This window comes from Sturnira hondurensis, unplaced genomic scaffold, assembly GCF_014824575.4.
Source record: "Sturnira hondurensis isolate 20B ecotype Veracruz unplaced genomic scaffold, ASM1482457v3 Scaffold0013931, whole genome shotgun sequence".
In the NCBI taxonomy this organism is placed as follows: domain Eukaryota; kingdom Metazoa; phylum Chordata; class Mammalia; order Chiroptera; family Phyllostomidae; genus Sturnira; species Sturnira hondurensis.
Genome location: NW_028086562.1, coordinates 4,735 through 30,961, shown reverse-complemented (window position 1 = coordinate 30,961; position 26,227 = coordinate 4,735). Strand labels below are relative to the sequence as shown.

Sequence of the window (26,227 nt, the reverse complement as noted above, 5' to 3'; positions counted from 1 at the left end):
CAGGGCACATGCCTGGGTTGCAGGCCAGGTCCCCAGTAGGGGACACATGAGAGGCAACTACACATTGATGTTTCTCTCCCACTCTTTCTGCTTCCCTTCCCCTCTTTCTAAAAGTAAATAAAAATACATATTTTTTTAAAAAAGAAAGTGAAAGAAACAAACTATACAAACTATGGAATGGGAGGAAATATTTGCAAATCACATCTGATAGTGTCCAGAAAATACAAACAACTATAACTCAGCAACAAGGCAAAGGACCCAATTTAGAAAATGGCCAGATGACTTGAAGACATTTCATCAAAAGTAAATAGCCAATAAGCATATGAAAAGATGTTTAATGTCATTAATCATTAATGAAATGCAAATCAAAACCATAATAAGCCCTGGCTGGCATAGCTCAGTGGATTAAATGCAGGCCCGTGAACCAAAGAATCACGGTTCGATTCCCAGTCAGGGCACATGCCTGGGTTGTATGCCAGTTCCCCAGCAGAGGACGCATGAGAGGCAACCATACATTGATATTTCTTTCCCTCTCTCCTTCTCTTCCCCTCTAAAGATAAATAAAATCTTACCAAAAAAACCCACAATGAGATACCACTTCATACCTGCTGCAATGGGCATAATAAAAAAGTAAAAAATAACAAATATTGATGAGAATATGGAGAAATTACAACCTCATTACCTTACTGGTGGGAATGTGGAACAATGCAGCCACCGTAGAAGACAGTTTGGTGGCTCCTCGGAAAGTTCAATATAGAAGTTCCATATAACCTAGCAATTCCACCACTAAGAACATGTCTAACATAATTAAAAGCAAGCACTCAGACATTTATATACCAATGTTCATAGAAATATTACTAATAGTCAACAGGTAGAAACAATCTAAGTGTCTGTCAGCAAACGAATGAATGAACAATGTGGTATATTCACAAAATGGAATATTACTCAGCCATAAAAAGGAATGAGGTACGGACACATGTAAAAGCCTTGAAAACACTATGCTAAGTGGAATAAGTCAAGCCCTCCCTAAATGATAATAAATATTGTACAAGACCTTTATACAAAATACCTGGAGTAGGCAAATTCATAGAGAAAAGAATAAAAGTTACCAGAGGGTGGAGAAGAGCAGGAAATGGGAGTTATTGCCTAAAGGGGGTAGTTTCTGTTGGGGACATCAACGTTCTGGGACTCAGTTAATGTCATGGCTATACAACACTTCGGATGTACTTAATGCCACTGGACTGCACACTTAGACATGGTTAAAGCGCTACCTTTCACTATGGGTATTTTGCTGCAATTAAAAACAGAGGACTAGGGCATTGTCTCGCACTGTCACTGCTCCCCAATGAGCAGGGACCCTACAGAAGTCTGAGTCTGGGAGCTGCCCCACTTAGGCCTGCCCATGCCCCCTCACAAATGCGCAGGCCTAACCGCAGTCTGGGGTCACCCGGGGAGCCAGGGAGCCAGGGAGCCAGGACACTCTCAGCAGCGAGAGCCAGTCCCAGAAGTGGTGGCTGTGTCAGGCTGATGTTGCAGGGTTTTAATTGCTCCTGAATTAATGTGCTTATTTCTCACCCCTGGGGCACGTGGGTTTAATTACTGTCTTAGGTCACATATGCAAATGAGTCTGCTATCATCCCAGGTCCCAGTAGACAGCAGGTAGCCTGATTGCCAAGCCCTCACACGTTGCGGCAAGATAGGCGTAAGAAGCGGGGAGGCCACTGGCCAGGTGACCTCCCATTAAGAACAGAGGAGCAGCGTTAGATGAAGGCGGTGCCTGGCTGCCGCAGTCCTGGGTCCCAGTGAGCTGGAGAGCTCAAGGTCGTGTCTAGGGAGCCTGTGCTGCCTCAAGACACCAGGAGATTGGCTGCTAATGGCCCAAAAGCCCTAGAGTACCAGGCCGCACGGAACCCTTTGTGATAAGAGGGTCTTCACGGAAAAGGAACGGATAGGGAGGAGAGCTTGCAGAAGAGACCGTGGACCAGGGGTTGCAGGTTCAAAACTAAGAACTGGCCAGGTGTGTTGGCCAGGTGTGTAAGGGAAGCAGGCAGGTGGGACCACAGCAGCAGCCTGTATCACCTTCTAAGGAATGCAAGCCCACTGTCCATTTTCCAATCCATTATCATCCAGAAACTGTGACTTTTACAAGAAATCCGTTCTTTAGATTTTGACAATATGAATTTTTTTAAAAGCACTGTTTCTGGGGGTTGGGGGTGGGGATTGACTGGGAAGGGGCTCAAAATCCTCTTGGTGGCCGGGGAGGGGCTGGAAATGTCGACTGTGGTGCTGGCTGCTCGGGGGTCTGTGAACACTAAGAGACTGAACGCTAAGTGGGTGCCAGTTTCTGCACGTCAGCTACACCTCCGTAAGGTGGAGACCCAGCGGGGCGGGCCAGTGGGTCCCAGCGCTGCGCCCTGGGTCCCCCCCCACGAACGTTCCACTCCTCTCTCCCTCTTCCGTGTATTCATGACCACAGCTGCTTCTATGCTCTGAGACCTCCCTCCCGTTCCCCGTGCACCTGATTGTTGGATTCGCTTTGAGAGCCTACGCCGATGTGATCCTTCCATAGTAATAATCCAAGGTTGTGCCATCCTACTGGTGCCCGTTTTACAGATGGGCGAATGTGGCGCACTTGAAGGGCCAGACTCCAAGCCCATGTTGTCTGGCTCCGCCTGTGCTCTCAGCTGCCACCCTGACCATGCTGTGGCTGCTGACAGGGGCAGGTGTTGGCACTCCACTGCTCGAAGGAGAGCAGACTGGGCTACACCAGCCGGCCCCAGCACACGACTCACAGCCAAGAACCAGGCTCCTGTCGGGCCCCCTCCCTGCAGCGTGGTCCGGCTTTGTGAACTGTGTGATGGCATTTGCTTGCAATGAAACCAGCTTCAGCTGCTTTCATTGAAAAAAGTACCAGGGGGTTTTCAGGGAAAGCCTGGCCCTGGCACTGGGCCTGGTCACCAGGAGCCCCTCAATTCCTTACTCTGCACCAGGGGTTCTCAAGCTCGGCTGCATGTGGGAGTCAGCTGGGGAGCTTTAAACACCGCTGATGCATTCCTTGTCCCCCAGTGATGGAGGGGCCTGGCCTGGGCGATCCGGGCTCCAGAGGCCTCCCAGGTGACAGCACTGCTGGGCCTGATGGGAGAACCACTGCCCACACTTCCCATTGGTGGTGGTTTGAATGGCAGAGATGGGGAAATGTGGAAGCTGGAGGACACACGAGACAGACACGCTTTGTGGAAAAGCGGTGGTAATATTAAGTTATAGGAAAAGGGAAAACACATAAAGCAAGTCCAGAGACGGGGAACATGTGCTAACAGATGTTTGCTTTAAAAACCAAGTTCCTACCCTGGCTGCTGTGGCTCAGTGGACTGAGTGCTGGCCCTCAATTCCAAAAGTCACCTGTTCGATTCCCCATCAGGGCACACTCCTGGGCTGCGGGCCAGGTCGGGCCCCCAGAGGGGGCTGCGTGGGAGGTGACCACACATTGATGTTTCTCTCCTTCCTTCCACCCTTCCCCTCTAAAACAAATAAAATAAAATAAAACATTTTTAAAAGTTCCTGTAAACGCACATGGTCTGGAGGCATGCCTAACACCCCAGGCCACCTTCAAGATCAGAGAATGGTTTCCTGTCCTGCTTCAGACAGGGCCCCAGGAGAAGGCCCCGTGGCCTGCAGTTCTTCCGGCTGACTTCCGCCAGCCCACGGAAGGCACACACGTGCCTCATTCCTGCTGGCCCACAAGCTGTCAGTCTGTGGTCCTCACCTGGCAAGCCCAGCTTGAGGCCTTCTTTCAGGGAGGAACATATCCAAAAGGTCTCCCGCCTTTGAATCCAGGAGCGATAATTGCCTGTACCTGCCAGCCACTTAAAATGTTGACATTAAACCAAACTTAATTATTGCCAACTTGCTGCTTTCGAGTTGGGATAAACACACCCAAGTAAGACTGTCAGGCCCAAATGGATAATGGACTTCCCTCCAGGATCAGTTTTCGGGTAGAAACCGGTCATCGGGACCTGGGCAGGGTTAGCGGTCTGGGCTGTTTGTGTGAGTTGCACCACGTTAGGTGGCAGCAGGGCTGTTACTGTTGTGCTTTGAAGACTGATGTGTCAACCTAACTGGAGTCCCGTTACTCAGACACTAGTCTAGGTCTGACTGTGAGGCCGTTTCACACAGTTAAAGCCACTCTTGTCAGTTGACTTTAGGTCAGGGTGTTGTGCACAGGCCTGACTGCATCAGCTTCTTAAATCAGGGCTCGAGGTTTCTCCCAGAGAAGAAAATCCATCTGTGAACTTGCCCTTCACCTGTGCCTGTGGAATTGTCCTGGTCACCTTCCCTATGGATCGACTGCTGTATGGAGTTTGGATTTGCTCAGCCAAACCCCACAATCATACAAGTCAAGTCCTTGTAATAAATCTCTTAATACAAGTATCTTCACCTACTGGTTCTGCTTCTTGGGTTAAATCCTGATAGGTAAACAGTGAGTAAGAATGTCCACCAGGGGGCACCCTAGTGGTTCTGTGTGTGCCTATTTCTTCTCATCAGAGGACATGCTCATGGATTTTTAGAGGGCAGAGGGAGAGGGAGAGAAACAGTAACAGGTTGCCTCTCCTACAGACCGAACCTGAAACCTAGGCATGTGCCCTGACCGGGAGTTTAATCTGGGACCTCCAACCAATGGAGCCGTACCAGCCAGGGACCGACTGTATGTGTATCAAAACACAACTAGTCCACTTTCATCAAATTATTTTAGAGGAAAAAACTAAATTACTAATAGAAGACCAAACTTCAAGGGGAAGATAGCCACTGGAGCATTTACTTCAGTCTTAAGCTATTCTTCTACCCGTCTCCTCCAGAACAGGGAGCCTGCCTTCCAGCTTGCTCGGGATGGTGCTTCACCCCAGCAGTCCCTCTGGTCGGGACCACACAGTCATGCGACCCAGAGGCCACTGCCCTTGGCTGATGATCTGCAACAGCTCTGCATTTGTATCCTCTCCAGTGAGACACACACACTCGAAGTCACTCCGCCCCCCAGCTGACCCATCCTGTACCGAAGGACACAGCACATGGCCTCTCTCACCTAAACTGCCCTCCCAAGGACTCAGACAACGAAGCCATCGTCCCTTTTTTCACAGTAGAGTCTCTAACCCTCGAAGGGCAATGCCCACGATCACTCCAGACACAGCCGATGAGATCAGACTGCCCTGAAAGCACACACACGCGCACGCAGTACTCCTATTGGACACTGAAGCCTTTTTATTCTGCACACAAAACCACTGGGGATCTCCCTGTGGGCACCTCACAGATTACAACACAGATACCCTGGGCTCCAGACACTTGAGAAGTGAGGTGAGAAAAACAATGATTTGGGCCAACCATGTGACTACAGGGCTAGGGTTTCCGCCAGGGTTCCCAATGGCCAAGCCTGGCCTTGGCAGCAGTTCTAAGGAAGCAGTGACAACGCCACAGGGAGGGGGCAGGGCGGTTGGCAACGAGGCCCCTGCGAGGGTCGGCGGGGGCCTGGAGCTGCCCATGCAGACGTCAGGAGCAGAGCTCTACTTGGCCGATGAGCGACTGCAGGGCTCAAGGCTCGCCTGCCCACAGCTTACTTGGCAAGGGGGTTTCTGAAGTTCCTGCCGGCAAACTTGGCCTTGCTGCCCAGTTCCTCTTCAATTCTTGGGAGGCAGGAGGAAATAACAGAAGTCAAATCTCAATGCAGTTAAATTTTTTCCCACCCAGAGAAGCTGAGATGCCCACACTCGTCCAGCCTGTGCAACGCATTCCAAAACCCTCTAAAACCGAGGCCTGAGGCACCGGGACCAGAAGAGGCTCCCACCCCCCAGCCCACCTGGCAGCCCCTCACCCCCCTGCAGCCTGCCCTCCTCTCCATCCCATTTCTGAAGGACAAAGTAGAAGAAATGTCATGAGTGCTATCTCTTTGAATGTAAGAACATTTTTAAGTGACAGGAAAACCCAGTTTTTTCAACGAGTGGCACGGGGGNGTAGAAGAAATGTCATGAGTGCTATCTCTTTGCATGTAAGAACATTTTTAAGTGACAGGAAAACCCATTTTTTTCAACGAGTGGCACGGGGGGGGGGGGAATGAAGGGGAACCCAGTGTGAACACAGGGTCCTGGGGAGACTTGGCACCGACATTTCAGACTCACTGCTGACTAAGGGCAGCGTAACGACAGAGGTCCCTCAAAGGACACCTGGAATTCGTGCTGAAGTCCAAAGTAGGGGAAAGGGCGGACACTTCCCTGGCCACTGCATTTTTTACATGCTTGCAATTTCCCAGCATAGTTTTAAGGATGTGGAAGGACCGACACCCCCCTAAAAGATGGCCGAGTCTTCCTGGGTGTGGGCGCCTTCTAAGGACACATGGAGGACACAACTGAGACAAAAAGTGGGGCGACCACAACACCCCAAGGAAAAACCCCGCTGTGTGCCCTATGGAATTTTCTTTGTCTTTCTGAGTGCCAGTGATTTCCTCGGCTACAAAACAAGGGTGTTAAATAATCCCTGAGGCTCTTAAAAGTTTTATGATTGGCCAACGGGGAGCCTGTTCCCTCTTCCACCAGCAGATGGCAGCACTGTATGGAACAGGCTCCGGCCCTGGGGCAACTGCCTCCTCTACTCCAGCCTAACAATTGCTTGGGCCCCTGGGCCCCACAGAGCCAGATCTCCTAGAGGAGGGCCATGCGCACACACTCAGTGCACATCTTCTCTTTACCTGAGGAGCTGGTTGTACTTGGCCAAGCGCTCAGATCGGCAAGGTGCACCAGTCTTGATCTGGGAGAAAAGAAAGGTTGTGTTTGCTTACAGTGAGCATCGAGTCTTGGGAATGTGTCACAAGAGAGAGCACATTCTCAAGGAGGGTCTGACCCCAGGAAAAGGGACAGAAGTGGCATCAGGGACGCCACTCACGCACCCTACCCCCTTCTATATTTGGAAGTTGAGGTCAGAAGAGCAATGAGGAGCAGCTTTCATCCCAGGGAGCTCTTTACCTGCCCAGTGCAAAGCCCCACCACCAGGTCAGCGATGAAGGTATCCTCAGTCTCCCCGGAGCGATGGGACACCATGACACCCCAGCCATTGGACTGGGCCAGCTTGCACCTAGAAGTCAGGAAACAAACCAGATGCACTGGCTCCGTCTCCACAAGAGCCCCTCCTGATGCCACGACTCACCATCCCTGGTAGGAGACCAGGGGACACATCACGACCGAGGAGCAGATGGCCTGGGGAGATGACCCTCTCCCCCCTCCTCTGAAGTCACCGTGACCCAAGGACCTCATCAACCCTCTAGTCACATCCCAAAAATGGGGTTCAGGTGCTGGCTAGTGTGGCTTAGTGGACTGAGCACTGGCCTGCAAACCGGTCGCCAGTTTGATTCCCAGTCAGGGCACCTGCCTGGGTTGTAGACCACGTCCCCAGGAGGGGGCACATGACAGGCAACCACGCATGGATGTTTCTCTCCCTCTCTAAAAATAAATACATAAAATCTTACGACATCACTTACAGGCCAGAGTTCAACATGGAACCCCGACGCGGCTCCAGGGAGGAGGGCTCCCGACATCAGAAAGGAGCCCGCCCTCAGACCCCCGGCCCGCTCCCCGAGGGCACTCACGCCTGCAGAGACTCGGTAACGGAGCCGATCTGGTTCACTTTGAGCAGGAGGCAGTTGCACGACTTCTCATTCACGGCCTTGGCGATCCGCTTCGGGTTGGTCACCGTGAGATCGTCCCCCACCACCTGGATGCCCGCGCTGGCAGTGAACTTGCTCCACGCTCCCCAGTCGTCCTGGTCGAAGGGGTCCTCAATGGACACCACTAAGGAAAGCAGAGCCGCACCTCCTCAGGCAAGTCTCCCAGCCTACCCCGCAGCTATGCCAGGCTTGCTTCCCTCCCAGCTCGCGGCTCGCCTGGCCTCACACCTCTCCTGGACAGGACTGGGGGTGTGGCTCCCCGGCTCTTGTCCTGGAAACTCTCTGCCTTCCTAGCCTAATCCTGGGCCAGGGCACACAAGTCACCTGCAATCCTGGGACCCACGGTTAGGAAGGGGTCATTTATCTGCCCAGGGTGGTCTGTGTCTTGGCTCTACCTTGAGGAAGTTAATCAGCACATTTAAATGCAAGAGCTTAGCGGCAGCCTTTCTGGTCTGAAATCTCGCTCGACCCCACAACTCATTGGCAACCCTGTGCCTCAGGGTCCCCTCTTATAAAATGGTATCGTGAGTCCATACCTACCCTGTGCATCCAGTGAGCACAAGCCTACAGGAGCGCCTGGCTCACCTGTGACCAAGCCAAGACCGCACATGCTAGGGAAGCTACTGTGATAGTGACAGGAAGCAGTCCCACTGAGTTAACTGTGACACCGCGTCCCTGCTTGCTGGCACTGCAGAACACCCCTGACTCCTCTGCTGTACCAGGCACCGTGTGAAGCCCTCTACACTGTGTGCATCTGAACTGGAAATGCCCCAGTCAGGATGCGGGTGATGCAGCTGCCCTCCCGCTCCCGTGCTTGCAGCGCCAGCAGCAGGCCGAGTGCTGAGCCTGCCCTGCCACACGCCAGGGCTGGGGGAGGACAGGGCCTCGGACGCACTTACCTGGGTAGTTCTTGATGAAGGACATGTACAGGTTGGCCAGCTCGTCAGGGCTGATGTACCTGCTGGGGTCATCAGGCGACTTGAAGTCCAGGTCATACTTTCCTGACCTGTAGAACTCAGAAGCAGCTACATCCATGCCAATGACAATCTTGTCGGTGTAGCCAGCTTTGCCGATGGCATTCTTCAGCAGCTCCAGGGCTGGAAAGAGGTGAGAGCAACAAGTGTGGAAACCAGTCAGGCGGAGATCCCATTTTTCTTTAACAGAAACCACCACAATGGGAACCATCGCAAAGACCAAGAGGCGCTCTGGCCCCAACCATGGTTTCCAGTCCCTTTTTTCTGCCTCAGGCCAAGACGCTGACAGTCTATGCGCCTCCTGCACCACCAAGTGGGAACTCCACCTTGACTCTGAGAACAGAGGCTCCAGGGCCGCAGTGTGGGGCAAGAGGCAGTTACAGGGATTGGCTGAGGCTGGCTGTCCCAAGGGACAGGCTTTACGGAGAGCAAGGCTGGATGCCAGGCGGAGCCAGTGGAGGCCCCGGGCAGCAGGGTGTCCCCAGGCTCTGCTTCGCTTGGCAGCGCTGCCCGAGAGACTGAAATGAAGAGTGGCTCCTGCTACACAGCAAATGCCCCCAAACGGTTGGGTTAAGCCATGTGAGAGGCCCATTTTTACTGGTCAGATGGCTGAATAATACCAACGCCCTCAGTGACCACAGAGCAGGGTGGGTATGGCCTTTCACCAGGTGCCCTTGGGCCTCATTTTCCTTCCCAAACAAAAAATCTCAGCCACGGTTTCTTGTGCTAAGACTTTCTGTACCTCTAAATTCTCACACTGAATTCAGTGCCGAAGAACTCGGGGTTCCTCTACACCCTCACCTTCTTTATTCTCCAGGATATTGGGAGCAAACCCGCCTTCGTCCCCCACATTGGTGGCATCTTTCCCATATTTCTCCTTGATGACATTCTTCAGGTTATGGTAAACCTCCGCCCCAATGCGCATGGCTTCCTTGAAGTTTGCAGCACCGACAGGGAGGATCATGAACTCCTGCATGGCCAGCTTGTTGCCAGCGTGGGAACCACCGTTGATGACATTGAAAGCCTGCAGAGAGACAAAGACAGGTTCAGGATCAGCCCAAGGAGGCCCACAGAACCACAAACTACCTGAATGACACCCACCTGCACAGCCCCGTGCGGCTGAAAGGCTCCCCGGTCTAAGCACAGACACTCTCGCATGAATGGGCCCCGCTAAACAAGCACAATTCCACCCCCACCAACCATAAAGGAGCTGGGGGAGGGGCCTGGGAAGTCGAGGCACCTGCTCAACGTCACTCTTGGCAAGAGGCAGAGTTGTCGCCTGCAGCTGAGACTCCCAGAGCCTGCTCACATCTACTGTGGTGGGAGTCGCAGGGCGATGAGAGCAGGACGTGGGCAGCCTCGCGTCCCCACGAGAAAGCTCATGCTCCCAAATCCTCACTTGGGAAGCCCAGCGAAGCCACTCACCGGAACTGGCAGGATGACCTCGGCATTGCCAGCCAGGTCAGCAATGTGGCGGTACAGGGGCACCCCTTTCTCAACAGCCCCAGCCTTGCAGACAGCCAGGGACACTCCCAGAATGGCGTTTGCACCAAATTTAGCTAGAACAGAACAGAACGGAACGGAACAGAGGTAAACCGACATGTTTCTCACTCATTAGCACCCCCTGCTGGCCTCCCCACCTGTGAGCGCACCTGGAGTGCACCCTGCACCTCTTCCTCCCTCATCTCATCTACTTTCCAGGTTCAAGCTAAAAAAGCAAACCCCATTCCATGCGGACGCATCTTTTCCCCTAACGGAAAGCCCTTGCTTTGCTGTTAGGAACTCTGGCAGGCCTGCGCACTGCTTGGTTAGTATGAAGGACGACTGCTGAGTGAGCCTCAGACAAGCGGCTGCCACCTGGCGACCAGATGCGCACTCGGCCCACCGCCAGCGACCGCACCACCCGTCCCCAAGGAATGGCGCGGTCCTCAGGGGTCGCCAGTCTTCCCCAGCAAGGGTTCCCCCTCGCCACTCACATTTGTTCTCCGTCCCATCCATCTCTATCATCAGCTTGTCGATCTTCTCCTGCTCCACCACACTCAGTTTCTACAGGGGAGGGAGGGAGGGACGTCACTAATTGTACGGCCTTCGCACCATCATGGAAGCGACAGAACTTTCGAACTGTGCACAGTCCAAATCAGTTCTGGGTCACACATTTGTTTGACAGGCAAAAGCGGGGGGAGATTCCAGAAACAACAGGAAGACACAAAACTGCCTCCTTTGCTTCAATACTATCAGGCATGTCTCCAAGCACCAGGGAGCCAACGAGACATTTTTGGGGGCTCAGGGGGTATGCCACACACACGACAATCGACTGGTGCATGCTCGTCAAGGGGTTACTATGAGTAGTGTGACCTCTGGGACAACAGGTAACATTTCATTGTCCACTCAGACGGGTGACATGCTCTCAAGAGGTAGGCTATTCACTCAACAGTGTGGCTCTCGGCAGTCCTCAATGACAGAGAATTTCAGAGCCACTGACAGGAATTTTCCAATAGTCCAAAACCATGTAGCGAAATAGTTGATAGATACTTTTGGTGAAATTATAAAGTAACAAAATTTGTGTCTTTAAGACTGGGTCAACAACCCTGGCTGGTGTAGCTCAGTGGATTGAGCACAGGCCTGCGAACCACACAATCGCGGTTCGATTCCCAGTCGGGGCACATGCCTGGGTTGCAGGCCAGTTCCCAGCAGGGGACTCATAAGAGGCAACCATACATTGATATTTCTCTCCTTCTCTCCATCCCTTCCTCTCTAAAGATAAATAAAATCTTAAAAAAAAAAAAAAAGACTGGGTCAACACAATTCTAAATAAACTTTAACTGAATCGTAACAATGTATTTCATTTACCATGTTCACCCTAGCAAACTCAAATACAAAACCTGCCGTAATGCCATGTCAAGGTCTGGCACTGTTTGCTTTTCACAGAGACATCTGTGACACTGTCAGCAGTCCCTGAAGCAGATGGCTGCAGGGACCAACTCCCACTAAGAGTTACTCTGAGGTGTGCGCCCCCCTCTGGGAAAAATGTCCAGGAAGGCCCTGTTCAGCATTAGTCACTCCAGGTAAGGGCCCCTAGGCACAGAGAACGGAGGTGTGGGGACGTGCCCGGGAGCTTGGGACAGAGGGTATGTGCCACAGGGCAGTAACGACAAGCTGCCAGGGACCAATTAGAATCCCGCAAAGGTGAGGCCGAGGCCAAGGCCAGCCAGCCAGGGAGAGCCACAGAGGAGTCCTCAGCTGGTGGCACACAGGCCCCATTCAAGGAGGGGGGACCACAGCCAAGAACAGAGGAGGAGGCTGTGGCGGCTTCAGCCTGAAAAGGCTTTTCCAGTGCGGGAGTTTCAAAGCCCCCGCCCCGGGCAAGGGCCACAGGAGCTGCGGAGGGAGAAGGGGAAGGCCAAACTGCTGAGTAGGTCGGGCTGTCCCAGGCCCGCCTCGCCTACAGCAGCTCTACTTTAACTATGTGTGATGCACTGAGGTGCCAAGTAAGATGTACAAGAGCTCCACTGTTGAAAAAGCCAGTAGAAACATCGTAAATTCCACGGTTGGTGACAAATGAGTCAGTCACCATGGACACTACGCCCAACTCCCCTGGACATTAACTTCCCAAAGGTCAAGGTACTTGAAGGGAAAAGTCAAGGCTGGAAGGTGGCCCCCACCCTCCTGCTCCAATCCACGCGCTGTTAGACATGGACACACAGGGGGCGGGTGAGCAAGGGCAAAATCATCCTCGTCAGCGCTCAGAGTGAGCTCTTCCAGCAACAGGAGAGCCCACTGGCCTGGGGGAGCCCTGAGGGCATTAATATTCATTAGTTATCAGGAGGCAGGTCCTACCTTGCCAATGAGGGCAGGCGCAATAGTTTTATTGATGTGCTCAACAGCCTTTGAGACACCTGGAAGGAACAAATCACTGGCATTAATGAAAACCAGGCCTGAGCAGCATTGCCGGAGGGCCACTGACACGAACCCAGACAGTCAGAAGCCCACCAGGGACTGTCAGTGGTACCGCCTGCAAGCCCCACGGCCTGCTCCCCCGGGAAGTCGGAGGACTTTTTGGCCAAGTCTGAGTGCTCTCACCTAGGACCCCCTAGTCAGAGCCGCACACAGCGAGGTTAGTTGGCAAGACCATGCACTGGACACACCAGCTGCAGAAACTAAAGGATGTGCGATGCGTTACCTGCGTGCACAAGGCTGGTGCCAGGAACTCATTAATATACTTAACGGGTCTGGAGACGCCTGACCAGTGGAGGTTGACAAGAAGGAAAAAAGAAAGAAGAGAAAGGCTGTGAAGGACAGTGAATGGAAGAGAAGAAACAGAAGGTGGAGGGAGACAGCAGGGACCCCAGGGTCACCCTCATTACAGTCAGGCATGGCATGGTCTCGCTGCACACAAGCTTGCTCTGGGCCCTGAGCCACTGAACCCCGTGGAAGGGCCCTTTTTTGTAGGACTCTGAGCTGGGACTGAGCCAGCATTTCCAACCTCATGTCAGGACCGCCTCCTCCCCTGAGGACATTCTATGGCCCTCTGTGGGTCACAAACTGGGGTAATACTGAGGGTTTTTTGCCTCTCCTGAAGAACCAATTTCCACCCACGGGGTGACAGTGTCCCCCTGCATCAAGAATGGAAGGTCCAGCCCTCTCTGCCTTTCTATAACCTGGTTCTGTCTACACATGGGTGAACACAGCCCCAGAGGGCAGCCCCGCCAGCGTGGGGCTTCTGTGAATCAGTGGGCAAAGACCAGGTGTGATCCCTGAGCTGCAGGTCAGCCACCAGCCAGCCAGCCCTCCTGAGAGACCTGCAAGGCTTTCCGTCAGTGTTAAACCAACACGCCTTCTCACCTGGAGGTTCTGGGCCCACCCAGGACTTCCCCACAGACTGGAGATGAGCCTCGATAAAAATAAGCATTAAAACGCCAGCCCCGCATTTGCAGGCATAGGAACTCCCAGTCTTCCTCGTGTGGGCCACGCTTCCCACCCATGAATACAAGCCACACGGGGTGGGGGAAGCTGTGTCAGGCTGGGAGCACCCGCGCCCGAGGCACGCTGCAGCGCAGACTCTCACCCTTGCCCAGGTAGCGTGTCTTGTCATTGTCCCGGAGCTCCAGAGCCTCGTAGATACCCGTCGAGGCACCACTGGGCACAGCAGCTCTAAAGAGACCTGGATGTCAGGGGGGAAGCAACAGTAGGGGTTAAGGAACAGTTACAGCCCTCACCCCGCCCTCCTGTGGCAGGGGCCGTTGGGAAACACTGTCACTTCCTTCCACCAACTGGGAGGCTCGGTGGTCTCTCCCTCCCATTTTTCACGTTTGCGTGATTACACAACACAGAGCCTACAGCCAAGCTGACGAATTTCTCCAGGCTAAAGGGAGAGCTCCTCAAACTTTAACATGCAGAAGTGTCCCCCGGGGACCTTGTGAGAACATAGGCTGAGGGAAGGGAGGCTGGCGAGCCACGCCTGTGGGCCAGCCCAGCAGAAACACGGGCACCACCTATGGGACTCACGCGTTCCCCGAAGCTGTGCTGCAAAGATCAAAACAAGGGAAATAAATTTAATTTTCAACACATAACTAAGAAAAACACCATGAGGCATGTCAGACAGTCCAGCTCGACGGCACTGCTGCTGAGTCACCCCGAACAACTTGGGGGGTGGGGGGTGTGTGCCAGTTTCCAGGTCTTGGCAGCATTGGCTTGAGAGGCATTTTTTAGCTTCCCTCAAAAATAAATTCTAAGAAAAAAAAGAAGTGATGGAAGTCTAACAAATCTATTTCCTGTTTTATCTGAAAAGGGTTAAGAAGACACGGAAGAGGGAAAGTTCCAGTCATTTAAATCTCAAAAATAAATAAATAAATAAATAAAAATTTAATTTTACTCATTTTAAGTGTTTCAAAGAAAGTAGCCCCATTCCCAATAATCCTCTAGTGTCTTGGGCCTTTTTTCCACTGTTGTTTCAAGTCCATTAATTTCCCGGTGGAGAGTTCTACCCGCTGACTAAGGGAGCCAATCTGTGAGAGGCAACCTCAGGGAGCCTTGGCATTCGCCCTAAGCCCAAGCGCAGAAGGAGCCCCTCCTCTGAGGGTGCCCTCCACAGTGAGCAACCACAGGCAGACCTCTGCCCCAGGACACCCAGACTGGGGGGCCTGCTTTTCTGGGGAGAGGAGGGCAGGAAGGGAAGGGCTGGAGGCTCCACAGCCAGGCCCGTGACTCAGATGTGACTCAGCTCTGACTGGCAGGTCTCCACGTGCTCGGCACCGCGAGGTGATCCTGCCCGACCCTCCTCCAACCTCACCCACTGTGCCCAGGTAGAAGACAGCTGACATGGGTGGAGGTGACATGGGGCTACCGAAGAACTTTCCACCAGAGGCCCATTCTAGTCTTTATTGCAGGCAAATGCCTCCTTGGCGGACTGACAGCTGCGGTAGAGTTCAACACCCAGAAGCAAAAACTGTCCCCAGTCTCCGGTTTAAGAATGATTTCTGAAAACAAAGATGACAGTGCCATATTTACACTACTTATTTCGTTGCAACGCGATTCAAAGCAAACTAGTAATGGGCCCTTTTAGGGACAAGGACTGACCTTCGTCCCCTACCTCACTGACCCAGGAAGCAGCAAGACAGGGACTCCTGCCTTACAACCTGAACCCAGTCGGAAATCATAACCTACCAGCACTCGCAGACAAAAAAGGCGTTCACNAACACCCAGAAGCAAAAACTGTCCCCAGTCTCCGGTTTAAGAATGATTTCTGGAAACAAAGATGACAGTGCCATATTTACACTACTTATTTCGTTGCAACGCGCTTCAAAGCAAACTAGTAATGGGCCCTTTTAGGGACAAGGACTGACCTTCGTCCCCTACCTCACTGACCCAGGAAGCAGCAAGACAGGGACTCCTGCCTTACAACCTGAACCCAGTCGGAAATCATAACCTACCAGCACTCGCAGACAAAAAAGGCGTTCACGGTAACAGACCTTTCCCTGCCCAAGGCTCTGTCACTGGAAGTTTTCAAAAGTGGAATGAGGTGGAAGGACTAGAGAAACAGAGGTGGCACGAACCTTTTGAGGTGCAGAGATCCACCTCAACAGTGGGATTTCCACGGGAGTCGAAGATCTCTCGGGCATGCAGCTTCAGAATAGACATGGTGAATTTCTGTGGGGAAAGAGTTCACATCACAAACCACAACGCAGCCTTGGCTTGTTCATTCAGGGACCACTCCCGAGACTTCCTAGACTAGCAAGAACCTACACTGCACTAAACGCTGGAGGCAGGAATGCAGGCTAGAGTGGAGAAAACGCCTGCTGAAGGCAGTGAGGATCGCCTCAGAAGGTGAGGCCCAGCTCTGCAAGGCCTGAAACCCCAGCAGCTCAGGCCCTGTCCTATAGGCCTAGGATGCTGGAAGAGCTGTGTGCCAGGGAATGATCAAATCAGGACAGAGCGCACTGACGGAGAATGGCTGGGGAGCACGCAGTTAGAAACTGATTGTTGCCATTAGTTAACACTGAGGGTTGGCACGAGCATGGAAAGGGACCAAGTCAGGACCAAGGGGAAATGAAGGTCACAAGCAAAACCTTTTAGGACTAAAAATGGGGGGACGGGACAGAGGTGGACAGGAGGAAGACTTGATTCTTGGGGAACAGTGGATTAACCATTTGGGACACATTTCATCACGTTAAACTTGAGTAGCAACAGGAGTTTCAACTGGTGGGTAGCAGATTATCTGCGAGCCCCCTGGTCTGGGCACCGTGATCTTGGCTTCTGCCAGTCTCTGGGGCTCCAAAACTCACAGTGCTTGGGTCTTCAGCAAGGTAAGAACTCATAAATAACGCCCCATTAAAAAACCCTAATTATGAAATGTCATGTTTCCTAAAGAGAGGAAACATCAGGACTCCAAAGGAAGTCTTCCTTTGAAAACACCTTAAAAAAAAAATGCAGCTACAAACAACAAACAGCAAGTCTTCAAAGAAAGCCTCTATTTTCTCTGAGGAAGAAACTGAACCACTCCGAGGACTGAAGCGTGGATAAAAGGAACTGAATTAGTGTTCAGAAGCCATTGTCTAGCCGGGCACATCTCCAGTATCTTCTGGAATGTTCTGAAGCAGCAGCAAATGGCATTTTTTTTTTAAGTTTCAAAATTAGATACTGAAGTCATTCTTGTGGCTTTGCTGCCTGTGTAACAATGGAGTTTTATTCATTAGTGGATAAAAAGGTATCTGGTTTTTAACTACTATCTTACAAAAAGGCAACTTGTTTAAGCACAGATTTTACTTTTAATGCACTTCTAAGTTCATCTTCACTACACTACCTGGGCATACAGTTGTTAAGAGCTCATTTTTTATTTCATTTTAGTGATACAAGGGTAAACTCAACCTGCCTTTAAATTGGATTTGGGGGGGAAAAGAAGTCATTAAAGGTCAGGGAGCACAGGCAGGAAGGAAGACTGGTCTCACCAGGAGTCTTCACAGCTTTTTATCTGCTTGGGACGAATCCCGGGACAGAGCGGATGCGTGGACCACGCGGTCAGGGCCTACATGAGCCCCGGAGGCCAGTCAACCAATGGACTGCACCGCCCTGAGCGAAGACCGCATTGTGCAGGGAGGAAGCAGGAAACCGTCAGCTTTCTTAAAATACGTTCTTTTTATGTCAGATCAGGGCTGACTGCCGATGGCCAGCCGGGAGAGACTGGTGCAGCCCGTGCCGGAGTGAGGTCCCCTGGAAGGCTTCCCAATTAATTACCCAAGGGCTCTACCTCGGTCTCCCCAGAGGTAAGCACCTTCTGAAGTTGTACGAGTAACTGCTCATTGCGGGCTGGACACCCAGCCGCCCAACTGTAGGCAGAGGACCGGCCACCTGCAGGAAGCAGGGGCAACTGGTGTGTGTGTGTGGGGGGGGGGATGGAATTGTAGCTCCCCGCACACCTCTTCTTTCCCGGCCCCTAGTTTCATTTAGGAAGGGCCCAGCTTTCATAAGCACGCAGGCTTAGGCCAGTATCTCCCCCCAAAATCTTCCACTCTCAACGCCTTGTCCTAGGTGGCCTGCGCGTCCGCTTCCTGACCTCTGATTACAGCTAAGTGGCCCCAGAACTCCGTAATCACAGGCGGATCCCTCCGGAGAAATCCGGCGCCGCGCCCTGGCCTCCGGCCGCACAGCGGGGCCCCCGCGAGGCTGGTTAGCAAGCGCCGACCCGCCCCTTCCACGACCCCAGCACGCCGTCTCCAGGGCAGGAGCCCCAAGGAGGACCTACGCGCTGCCTGCCTGAGCGCCTGCTAGGCAGCTCTTCCTCATGTCCTTACCCAGCCGCTGGTTGTTGCCGCTCGGGAAAGAAGCAGGACGCTGTAGACGAAGGCGAGCGTGCAGCCTCAAGGTCTGGGCGCGCCCCGTACCCTCAGCTTTTCTCAGGGCTGACTCCCCGGACTTCCTGCCCAGCTCGGGAAGGCCCCGCCTATTTCCCCGCCCCCTCCTTGCCGCCTCCCCATTGGCCGGGCGCACTGTCACTCGGGCCTCGCCTCCGGGAAAGGGGCACTACTTCGGCCCTCGTGCCTGTGGGGTGGATGGGGCGGGGGGCTACCCGCGGAGGTGGGGCGTCGTGGTACTGGGGTGCCTTGGCTCCCCGGCGGTTGTGTGGGGTGTGGGTGAACCCCAGCCCCACTTTACTTCCGCCCTCCTCTGGGACCCCTGGACTCGCGGGCTCTGGCGCCGGTACCCCAGGGTAGGAGAGGCGGGGTGGCGCGCCGACATGAGGGATTCGGGATCTATCACGTACTCTGAGTCCCGCACGCACGCAGCGCGGCTCCGGCGCCGCACGGCGGCGGGCCCACGACCTTGATGACGACCTTCGGGGCCCGCCCTTCTCTCTCCACCGCTCCCCGGAGACCCCGTTGGCCTAGAGACGTTGGCGGCCAGGGGCCACGGACCTGCGTCCCAGGGGCCTCGTGCTCCCGCAGGCGGCTGTGCTCTGCGCTGCAGATCGACCGCGGGCCTAGGTGACCCCGTCCTTTTGTCCTTCTGTCCTTCTGTCCTTTTCCCCTTTTCCATGGATCAGACTTGGGTAGCAGGCCCGATGGCCGAGAGGAAGTTCACGTCCCTTTGATTGCAGCTAATACTTTTCGTGTATCAAGCACTTCTCCCTCACCAGTGTTTATTAGTTCATTCTCTAACTCTCGTTCGTGTTCCATTTTGAAAGGAGACTTCATCTCTCTCCCTAACCCACCTCGGTAGATGAAATCTACCTGACATCCTGTGAACCCTACATGTAAAATTTGGACTGAAATTTCACATGGATGCGGTGTTGTTTTCAAGGTTTAAAACAAGTGGTATTCTGCGGTGGTCTGGCGGAGGAGACACAGGAAGGTGTGAGTGCAGTGATTGCACTAGCTGATCAAGAAAGAATTGATACGCATTTAAAAATCTGTTCAACAGCACCTACTGGGAGGGGGCGGGGCGTGCCAAGGCCAGCATTTCGTTTCCTAGTAAAGTTATTTTTGGATTTCTGAGCATTCCTCTTGGTCTGTAAGTCTGAACGGTAAAACAATGCCATACGTACATCTCCATGTTTTCCACATTGCCTCTCATAGAGACATTGAGATGTGTATTTGAATTTAATTATTGTTTCCTCTGGTCAGCTGCCAAAATTGACTTTCTTCCGTAATTCCTAGCATTTTTTAAAAATCTCCCGAGCTACCACTGGCTTAAGTTTCCAATGTACACCCAGTAAAGGCCAAGAACACCTGCTGAATCCACAGTATTTGCTTTCCATTGTCTAAGAAGCAAGAACTTGAGGATTAAATTCAGCAAAAAAGCAACAAGGAAACGTAAAATGTTTCCTAAAGAATTAGATGAATTTTCTAAGCAGAGTTTATGATTTCAGCAGCAATACACTGGTGTTTCAGACTGCTTAAGCTCAAGATCCCAGCCCTGTGACTCAGCGCCTCAGTCAACAGCCAGCAAATCGTCTCTGCAGAAATCAGACTCAAAGCTCTTATTTTCTGAGCAGTTTTAGGGTGTGGCCCTGAAATGGCTCCAAAACAATCTTAGAGAGAGAAAGATAGAAAGACATGGCTCTTATAACTGCTGTCTGGCCAGAGCCAGTGATTCCTAGCAGCAAATCAAATGAAGAACATAATCATAGCTGCTCTTGCAAGATTCTTGGGGCCACAGCACAGCATTCTGAGCCAGCACTTCGACCTTACATCGTAGCTCAAATGTTAATGATTAATGCACAGTGATGCCCTCATATCTTTCCCCAAATCCACAGGCTGCCGAACGCACCCCTTGTCTCCATGACTCCTGAGGCTTTCTCAGCAGGGATATTGACCTTGTTGCAGGCATTTAGTTATTACTTGCCGCTGACTAACAATGCTTGTTGAGCAATTTCATTGCAGTAGCATACCCGTGGCATTCTCCCCACTTGTGGGCAAGGAAGGGAAATGAGTGTCCAAGGCTATTTTTCAGAGGACCCCGCCATGAAGCACTGCAGGGACTACCTGTGAGATGGAATTGCGGATGGACGCCGGGATTGAGAGAAGGTGGATCTGCAGCTGCCCGTGACCGGCCTGTGGTTTGTGTATTTCTGGTTGAAAACTGCCGGTAGGCTGAAAAATGGTAGATCTCTATCTAACCAGGAAGGAAATTTCAGAGTTGCCTAAGTGGCCAAAGGAGGTAATAGCTCAGAGGGGTCATAGGACCTAGGTGGATTGTTCCTCCTCAGAACAGACCGTGAAGACTTGCGTGTTCACTGTTTCACACACATCGAAAACTAGATAAAGTGTGTCTGGTGTAAAGAATGACAAATGAATGTCTGGGTACCCACCCAATGTCTGTAAGAGCGACATCACCCGTGCCATTAAGGTCCCTGTGTGTTCTTCTCTGGCCCTGGAAGGGCCGCTATCCTAAATTTTCTGTTTCTCATTCCCTCACTTTTCTTTGTTTTTAAAATGTGTTTTTGAATTTTACATAGCTGGCATTGTACTGTTTGTAGCCTTTTCTACGACCTTTTGCTGCACTTGCTGTTTGTGAGCTCCTTCCCTACAGCTTTAGACGATTCGTTTTCAGTGCTGTGTAGTATTCCGTTGTGTGAATGTCCCGTGTTTTCCTGTCACTGGATGTTTGAGTTGTTTCTTGGTTCTTTTTTTTCCTTGCAAATACCAGCAGTACTGCTACGAACTTTGTTGCAAATGTCTTCGGAGCACAGGCACAAGGGTTTCTCTAGGTCACATGCCAAGGACATACACCTAGATATGGAATTCCTGGGTCGTGGATATAAGGCTCCTCAACATTGCTTTCCAAAGTATTTGCACCTGTCTGCGCTCCTACCAGCAATGTTTATGACTGCTGACCCAGTGTGAAAGAAAAAAGCCTTACATTCAGCTCTTCCCTTGCAATGTCTTCTAGAAATGTGACTGATTCTCAATTTGACACCCTTTCCAAGTCCTTCCTTTAAAGAAACTCACAGGTCCCCTCTCAACTGCAGTGGGGAGTGCCCCGTGGGCCCCTGGCCGCACAGCCCCGTGCCCCGCCTTCTGCAGAGATGACTTCACAAGGTCCTCGGTAGGAAGCAGAGATTGGCCAAGCGTCTGTCAGGGGAACAGAAAGGAGAACACAGTATGGTTTTTAAACTGTCATTGCTAGGAGGACATTTATTAGGGGTGCCCACCTGAGGGGAGTAAGGAAAAGGGGGGGTTAAGGAAGAAAATGACCCAGGGAGTCACAGGAGCCAGGAGCAGCTCCCAGTGAGCCCTGCTCCCCGAAGAGGTGCAGATAAAGGGGGGCAGGGGCCTGGGGCTCTGGACCAGCAAGAGAAACTCAGAGGGAAGAGTCTCTCTTGCATCAAAGGGCTCTGCGTGGATTCTCTGGGCACCAGCTCCTTTGTCTTTGCAGTCGGCGGGATCACGTGGGCCTTGGGAGGCCGGTGCGCTGTGGCAGCCAGGTGGCTGTCAGTGTGGGAACCAAGCTGGACTGGAGGCCAGCAGGACAGCGAGCTCTCTAAGCAGCAGCTGCAGTTGTTCTGGAGCCATGTTCTCCCCCTGCCCTGGTCCTACCCTCTTTCCTCTCAGTTCCTAGGGTGGTCGCTCGGAAGGAGGCCCAGGGCACTTACAGCCAACAGCGGCAGCCAGCCAGGAGCATTCCTAGAGGCAGGAGAGATGCAGGACCCTCGGGTGGCCCACTCCAAAATGGCAGTCCCGGGGCAGGGCAGAGAGGTCAGATGGTGCGGGGTGAATGAGCTCCAGAGGGACAAGCCGGAGCCCGCTCTGCCTTCAGGAGGAAGTGGCCCCTGGTGATGATTCATTGACTGAGAGCAGGGTTTCCATGGAGACTTCCGTGGACACAAGATAAGGAGAACTGCCCCCGCCCCCACCTGTCACAAATCTGTAGCAGTGCGGAAGCCTTAGTATCTGCCAGGTGTGACCCATTTGATGCTGGCAACAAGGCCACGACTGGGTTGCACAGGATCATCTCCACCTCTTAACGCACAGAGGCCAGCTGAGTTAGTTGCCCACGCCCGCAGCTAGTAATGAGTGGAAGCGCTGGGCTCCAACCCCCAACCACAGAGCTTCCTGCTCCTCCACCGTGAACTTCACCTCAGCCTGGGATTTGGGTGAGAGGCCACAACACTGAACTTTATCCCCGGAGCCGTCCCGTCCTTTGCAGATCTGGGGCCAGGCCGGTAACCGCACACACGGTTTTACTGTAGCAGCTTCGGATTTGAGAGATGTGACTTAGGAAGCCTTCCTATGTGCTGGATTCTGTGTTCTCTAGAACAACTTTGTAGCTGGGAGGAGAAAGCCTCCCCCAGCTTCAGAGGCCAGTCACCCTGCATCGCAGTTGGAGTTACAATTACAAAATGTCCCCAACCCGACAACTGTGATGGCATTCCCTAAACAAAAGGGCAGACACTCTCTCCGAGTTTCTGCAAACACCTTACAGGTCTCTGAAGCCAGGTCCCTGGCCCTCCTGCGTTGAGTTCCCTGACTAACCCCACTGATCGGTGGGTTTTTTGTTTCCTCTCGGTCAGAGAGCGCAGAGCGGAGCGTGCATTTCAGCCCGGCGTTTGTCAGAGCCTGTCTGAGTACTTTTGAGTCTGGAAGAGCAATGCAGACCGGGGAGGTGTACAACTGGCCAGCGGGTATCATAAGGGGCTCGCTCACAGATGAGGGCATGCTGCTAAAAATTCACAGGTCAGCAGAGCAGGGCTGGACGGCTGCCAGTGTGGCCGACTAAGGATTTACACTAGACAAGTCAAGCAAGGTGACAGCTGACAAAGTGCCCCCTTTGAAGGACTTCCAAGTGCCTGCCGCACCCAAGTGCCTGGGGAAGGATTTCTCAGGCCGTGCGGGCCTTTGCTGCCTGGTTGACTGGACCCAGGATTAGCCCAGGCAGAGCAGTTGCAGTGGACCGTGGGGGACTGGCCAGCCCATCCGAGCCTCTCCTTGGGAAATTGGGACACAGGGTCTATGAAGAGAGTCACCCAAGGGCAGGAACAGCAGCTGTAGAGTGTCCTGTGAGAGGAGCCAGGAGGCTGGACAGCCCACGAGGACACGGACTCTGAGAGGTGGCAGGAAGAAGTGTCCGCTGGTGGTTTGGTGTAGGGAGGAGCAGGCGACGGCTCAGCAGGGCCGCTGTGGGAGGCCAAGCGGCAGCCTCCAGTGCTGGAGCGACCTTCTTGTCTTCAGGAGGCCCGCTGTCCAGCTGCTCCAGTTCCTGCCCTCGCTACCTCCCTGTGCCCCCTCTGGGGTCTGTGTGCCTGGACTGTGCGATCCGAAAGAGCCCAGCAAACTCAGCCCAACCTGTTGGAATGAAGGCCAAACCCAACTCAGTGAGATGAGAAGGACCAGTCCTCTGATGGGGAGGCAGGGACTTCAATTTGTCACCACAATACCTGTTTATTGGTCCCCCACTTGCCCCAGGACCTTGGTATAGCAAGGGAAAAAACAAGCCAAACCAAACCAAAAATGCCTTAACCTCTGAAAACTACCTTCTTATGCTGTGGAAGGAGGAAGGCTGTCATTTAAAAATGTGTAAGCACACACACACCCTGTCTCAGAGGAGACATTTCAGCAGACCCAAGGAAGCCAGTCAGTGGGAGGAAGGTCCCCATCGGAGGGAACCACATGTCTGGGGAATCGAACAGCCCAGTGGGCCTGAGCGGGGGGCTGGGGTCAGTGCCAGACTGACCCTAGCCGTGGCAGGCGGGGCGGGCACCTCACGGGCAATTGGAAGCCCAATGAGTTGTGCCTGAGCAAGAGGAGGTGATGGTGGGTTTTGGGTAGAGCAGTGACATGCTCTGATGACACCTGTTTTTTGTTTTTTAAAAACCTTAATTCATTTTTAGAGAGAGGAAAAGGGAGGGAGAAAGTGAGGGAGAGAAACATTGATGGGAGAGAGAAACATTAATCAGTTGCCTCTCACACCTTGCCCACAACCCAGGCATGGGCCCTGACCGGGAATCACACCAGTGACCTCTTGCTTTGCAGGCGATGCCCACCCACTGAGCCACACAGTCAGGGCCTGATGTCTGGTTTCGAAGAATCACTGCAGCTGCCGTGAAGTGAAGTGACTACAGAGCGTGCTTCGGATGTCTGGCGCCACAGCGCGAGCCATCCCAGAATACAGTGGCCTGAAACAGCAGCGGTTTCCTTTGCTCTTGGGTTGAACTAGACTCAGCTGGCAGTTCTTCTGTGGGTCTCACTTGTGGCCTCTGGTGTGTGGTGCTTTCAGATGGGGGTCTGGTGGAGGCTGGCGCAGCCCAGATCGTCTCTGCTTTAGTGTGTAGGGCTGCTGTGGCCAAGTGTCACACACTGGGCGGCTTAGAATGACAGAGATGTATTCGCTCCAAGTCCTGGAGTCCAGACACCTACAACCGAGGCGTTGGCAGGGTTGGCTCCTTTCAGAGGCTTAGAGAGCATCTGTTCTTGCCTCTCTTCGGTTTCTGGTGGTTGCTGGCAGTCTTTGGCTTGTTGTCGTATTGCTTCAAACTGCCTGTTGTCACAGGGCCCTTCCTGTGTGTCTCTGTGTCCACATTCTCTCTCTCTTCCTCCCTCCTGCACTCTCTCGCACACTATCTCCTTTTGCCTAGATTTATTTTTTAAATGTTTACTCAATTTTCTAAATTAAAAAAAATTGCCTCACCCTAATGCCTGGCTCAGGGACGTAGCCGCTGGTACTTGCGCACATTGTTAGATGGCTCCTGTCCTGCGTGGAGGTCGCGCTCTGCAGGAGGGTGCTCAGTTCCGAGGAAGGAGTCCTCGGAGGGCCCTGCCAGGGAGGCAGGCTGGGGGGGTGCAGCATGTGCCTCCCCCCACCCTGGGAGGAGAGCAGCCTTCGGGAGGAGACTTGAGAGCTGAACTCAAGTTATTGAAGAGTTATTAGATTATTACACAGCAAAGGAAATAGATGGAACCCTTGTGGCTCCAGCAATGAGTACAATGATTCTAGAAAGGTTCCAGAGAGAATGCTGCAGCTCAGTTCAAAAGAAAAATAGAACAAACCCATTTGCAAAATGACACATGATCCCCACCACTGGGGCCTGTGTTCACTCCTCTGTTGAAAGGGTTCATGGTATGTATCTATATGGCAAATTAGAATGAATTCCCTTTCACCATGGCAAGGTAGCTCAGTTGGTTAGAGAGTTCTCCTGTTACAGCAAGGTTACAGGTTCAATCCCTGGTCAGGGCATATACAAGAATCAACCAATGCCCTGGCCAGTGTGGCTCAGTTGGTTGAAATGTCCCATAACCGAAAGGTTGCAGGTTCGCTCTCCGGCCCAGACGGATGCTTCTCTCTTGCACTGATGTTTCTCTCTCTCCCTTCCTCTCTCTAAAAAAGCAATGGAAAAATGTTCTTGGGCGAGTTTAAAAAAGTGAAAAAAAATCAACCAATGAATGCAAGAATCAACCGATAAATAAGTGCAACCACAAATTGATGTTTTTCTTTCTCTCCCTTCCTCTCTCTCTCTCAAAAAAAAGAAAAGAAAAGAAAAGAAAAGAAAGGCCCTGGCTGGTGTGGCTCAGTGGACTGAGTGCTGGCCTGTGACCTGAGAAGTCGCCAGTTTGATTCCCAGTCAGGGCACATGCCTGGGTTGCGGGCCAGTCCCCAGTAGGGGGCGTGTGAGAGGCAGCTGATTGATATATCTTCCGCACATCAGTGTTTCTCTCCCTTTCTCTCTCCCTCCTTTCTCCTCTCTCTCTAAAAATAAATAAATAACTAAAATCTTAAAAACAAAACAAAATCAACTCTAAGAAGACTTCCAAACACGATCAGGTATATTTTAAAAGAACCAAGTAGACTTTTAAAAATAAGAGCAAGTCGATTAAAAGCAGATTATTAGATAAAATTGAACACAGAAACGGTCACCAGAAGGACGGAGAAGAAAACGTTAAGAGGGCACTGCATAGAGACAGAGAGAGGCACTCTGAGAGGTGGAGAAGCATGGACGGAGGGTCGGACGGCAAATCTGGCTTAGGACGGACTGGCGTTCCATAGCAGAGGGTAGAGAGAAAAGGGGGAGGTGGTATTTGAGAAAATAATGGTGGTAATAATCCAGGTCATAAGTAGGTTAAAG

The 26,227-nt window shown here is 52.5% G+C and overlaps 1 protein-coding gene across 2 annotated transcripts; it reads right to left on the bottom strand.

Moving 5' to 3' along the window:
- Window positions 1-5,222: 5,222 nt before the first annotated feature.
- ENO1 (enolase 1) lies at window positions 5,223-18,088 on the bottom strand. Of its 2 annotated transcripts, none has more exons than XM_037062021.1 (12): window positions 17,926-18,088; window positions 15,729-15,822; window positions 13,742-13,837; window positions 12,514-12,572; window positions 10,653-10,722; window positions 10,102-10,235; window positions 9,478-9,700; window positions 8,602-8,799; window positions 7,625-7,826; window positions 7,005-7,113; window positions 6,731-6,789; window positions 5,223-5,672 (listed from the first exon to the last, which is right to left on the bottom strand). In XM_037062021.1, exons 1-12 carry the CDS (start codon window positions 17,953-17,955, stop codon window positions 5,603-5,605), a joined length of 1,344 nt encoding a protein of 447 aa, XP_036917916.1. In that variant the 5' UTR covers window positions 17,956-18,088; the 3' UTR covers window positions 5,223-5,602. The 2 variants fall into 2 exon arrangements, with proteins under 2 accessions (XP_036917916.1, XP_036917917.1); XM_037062022.1 differs by having other exon boundaries at window positions 17,964-18,088.
- Between the last annotated feature and the right edge of the window lie 8,139 nt (window positions 18,089-26,227).

Bases quoted from the DNA above. Each gene is read 5' to 3' on its own strand.
- ENO1 (XM_037062021.1), bottom strand. From the start codon at position 17,955: ATGAGGAAGAGCTGCCTAGCAGGCGCTCAG. The intron at 15,823-17,925 runs GCAGGCAGCGCG...CTTTCCCCACAG, and splicing joins GCTGCCTAGCAGGCGCTCAG to AAATTCACCATGTCTATTCT. The intron at 6,790-7,004 runs GTAAAGAGCTCC...CTTTTCTCCCAG, and splicing joins TGGGGCTTTGCACTGGGCAG to ATCAAGACTGGTGCACCTTG.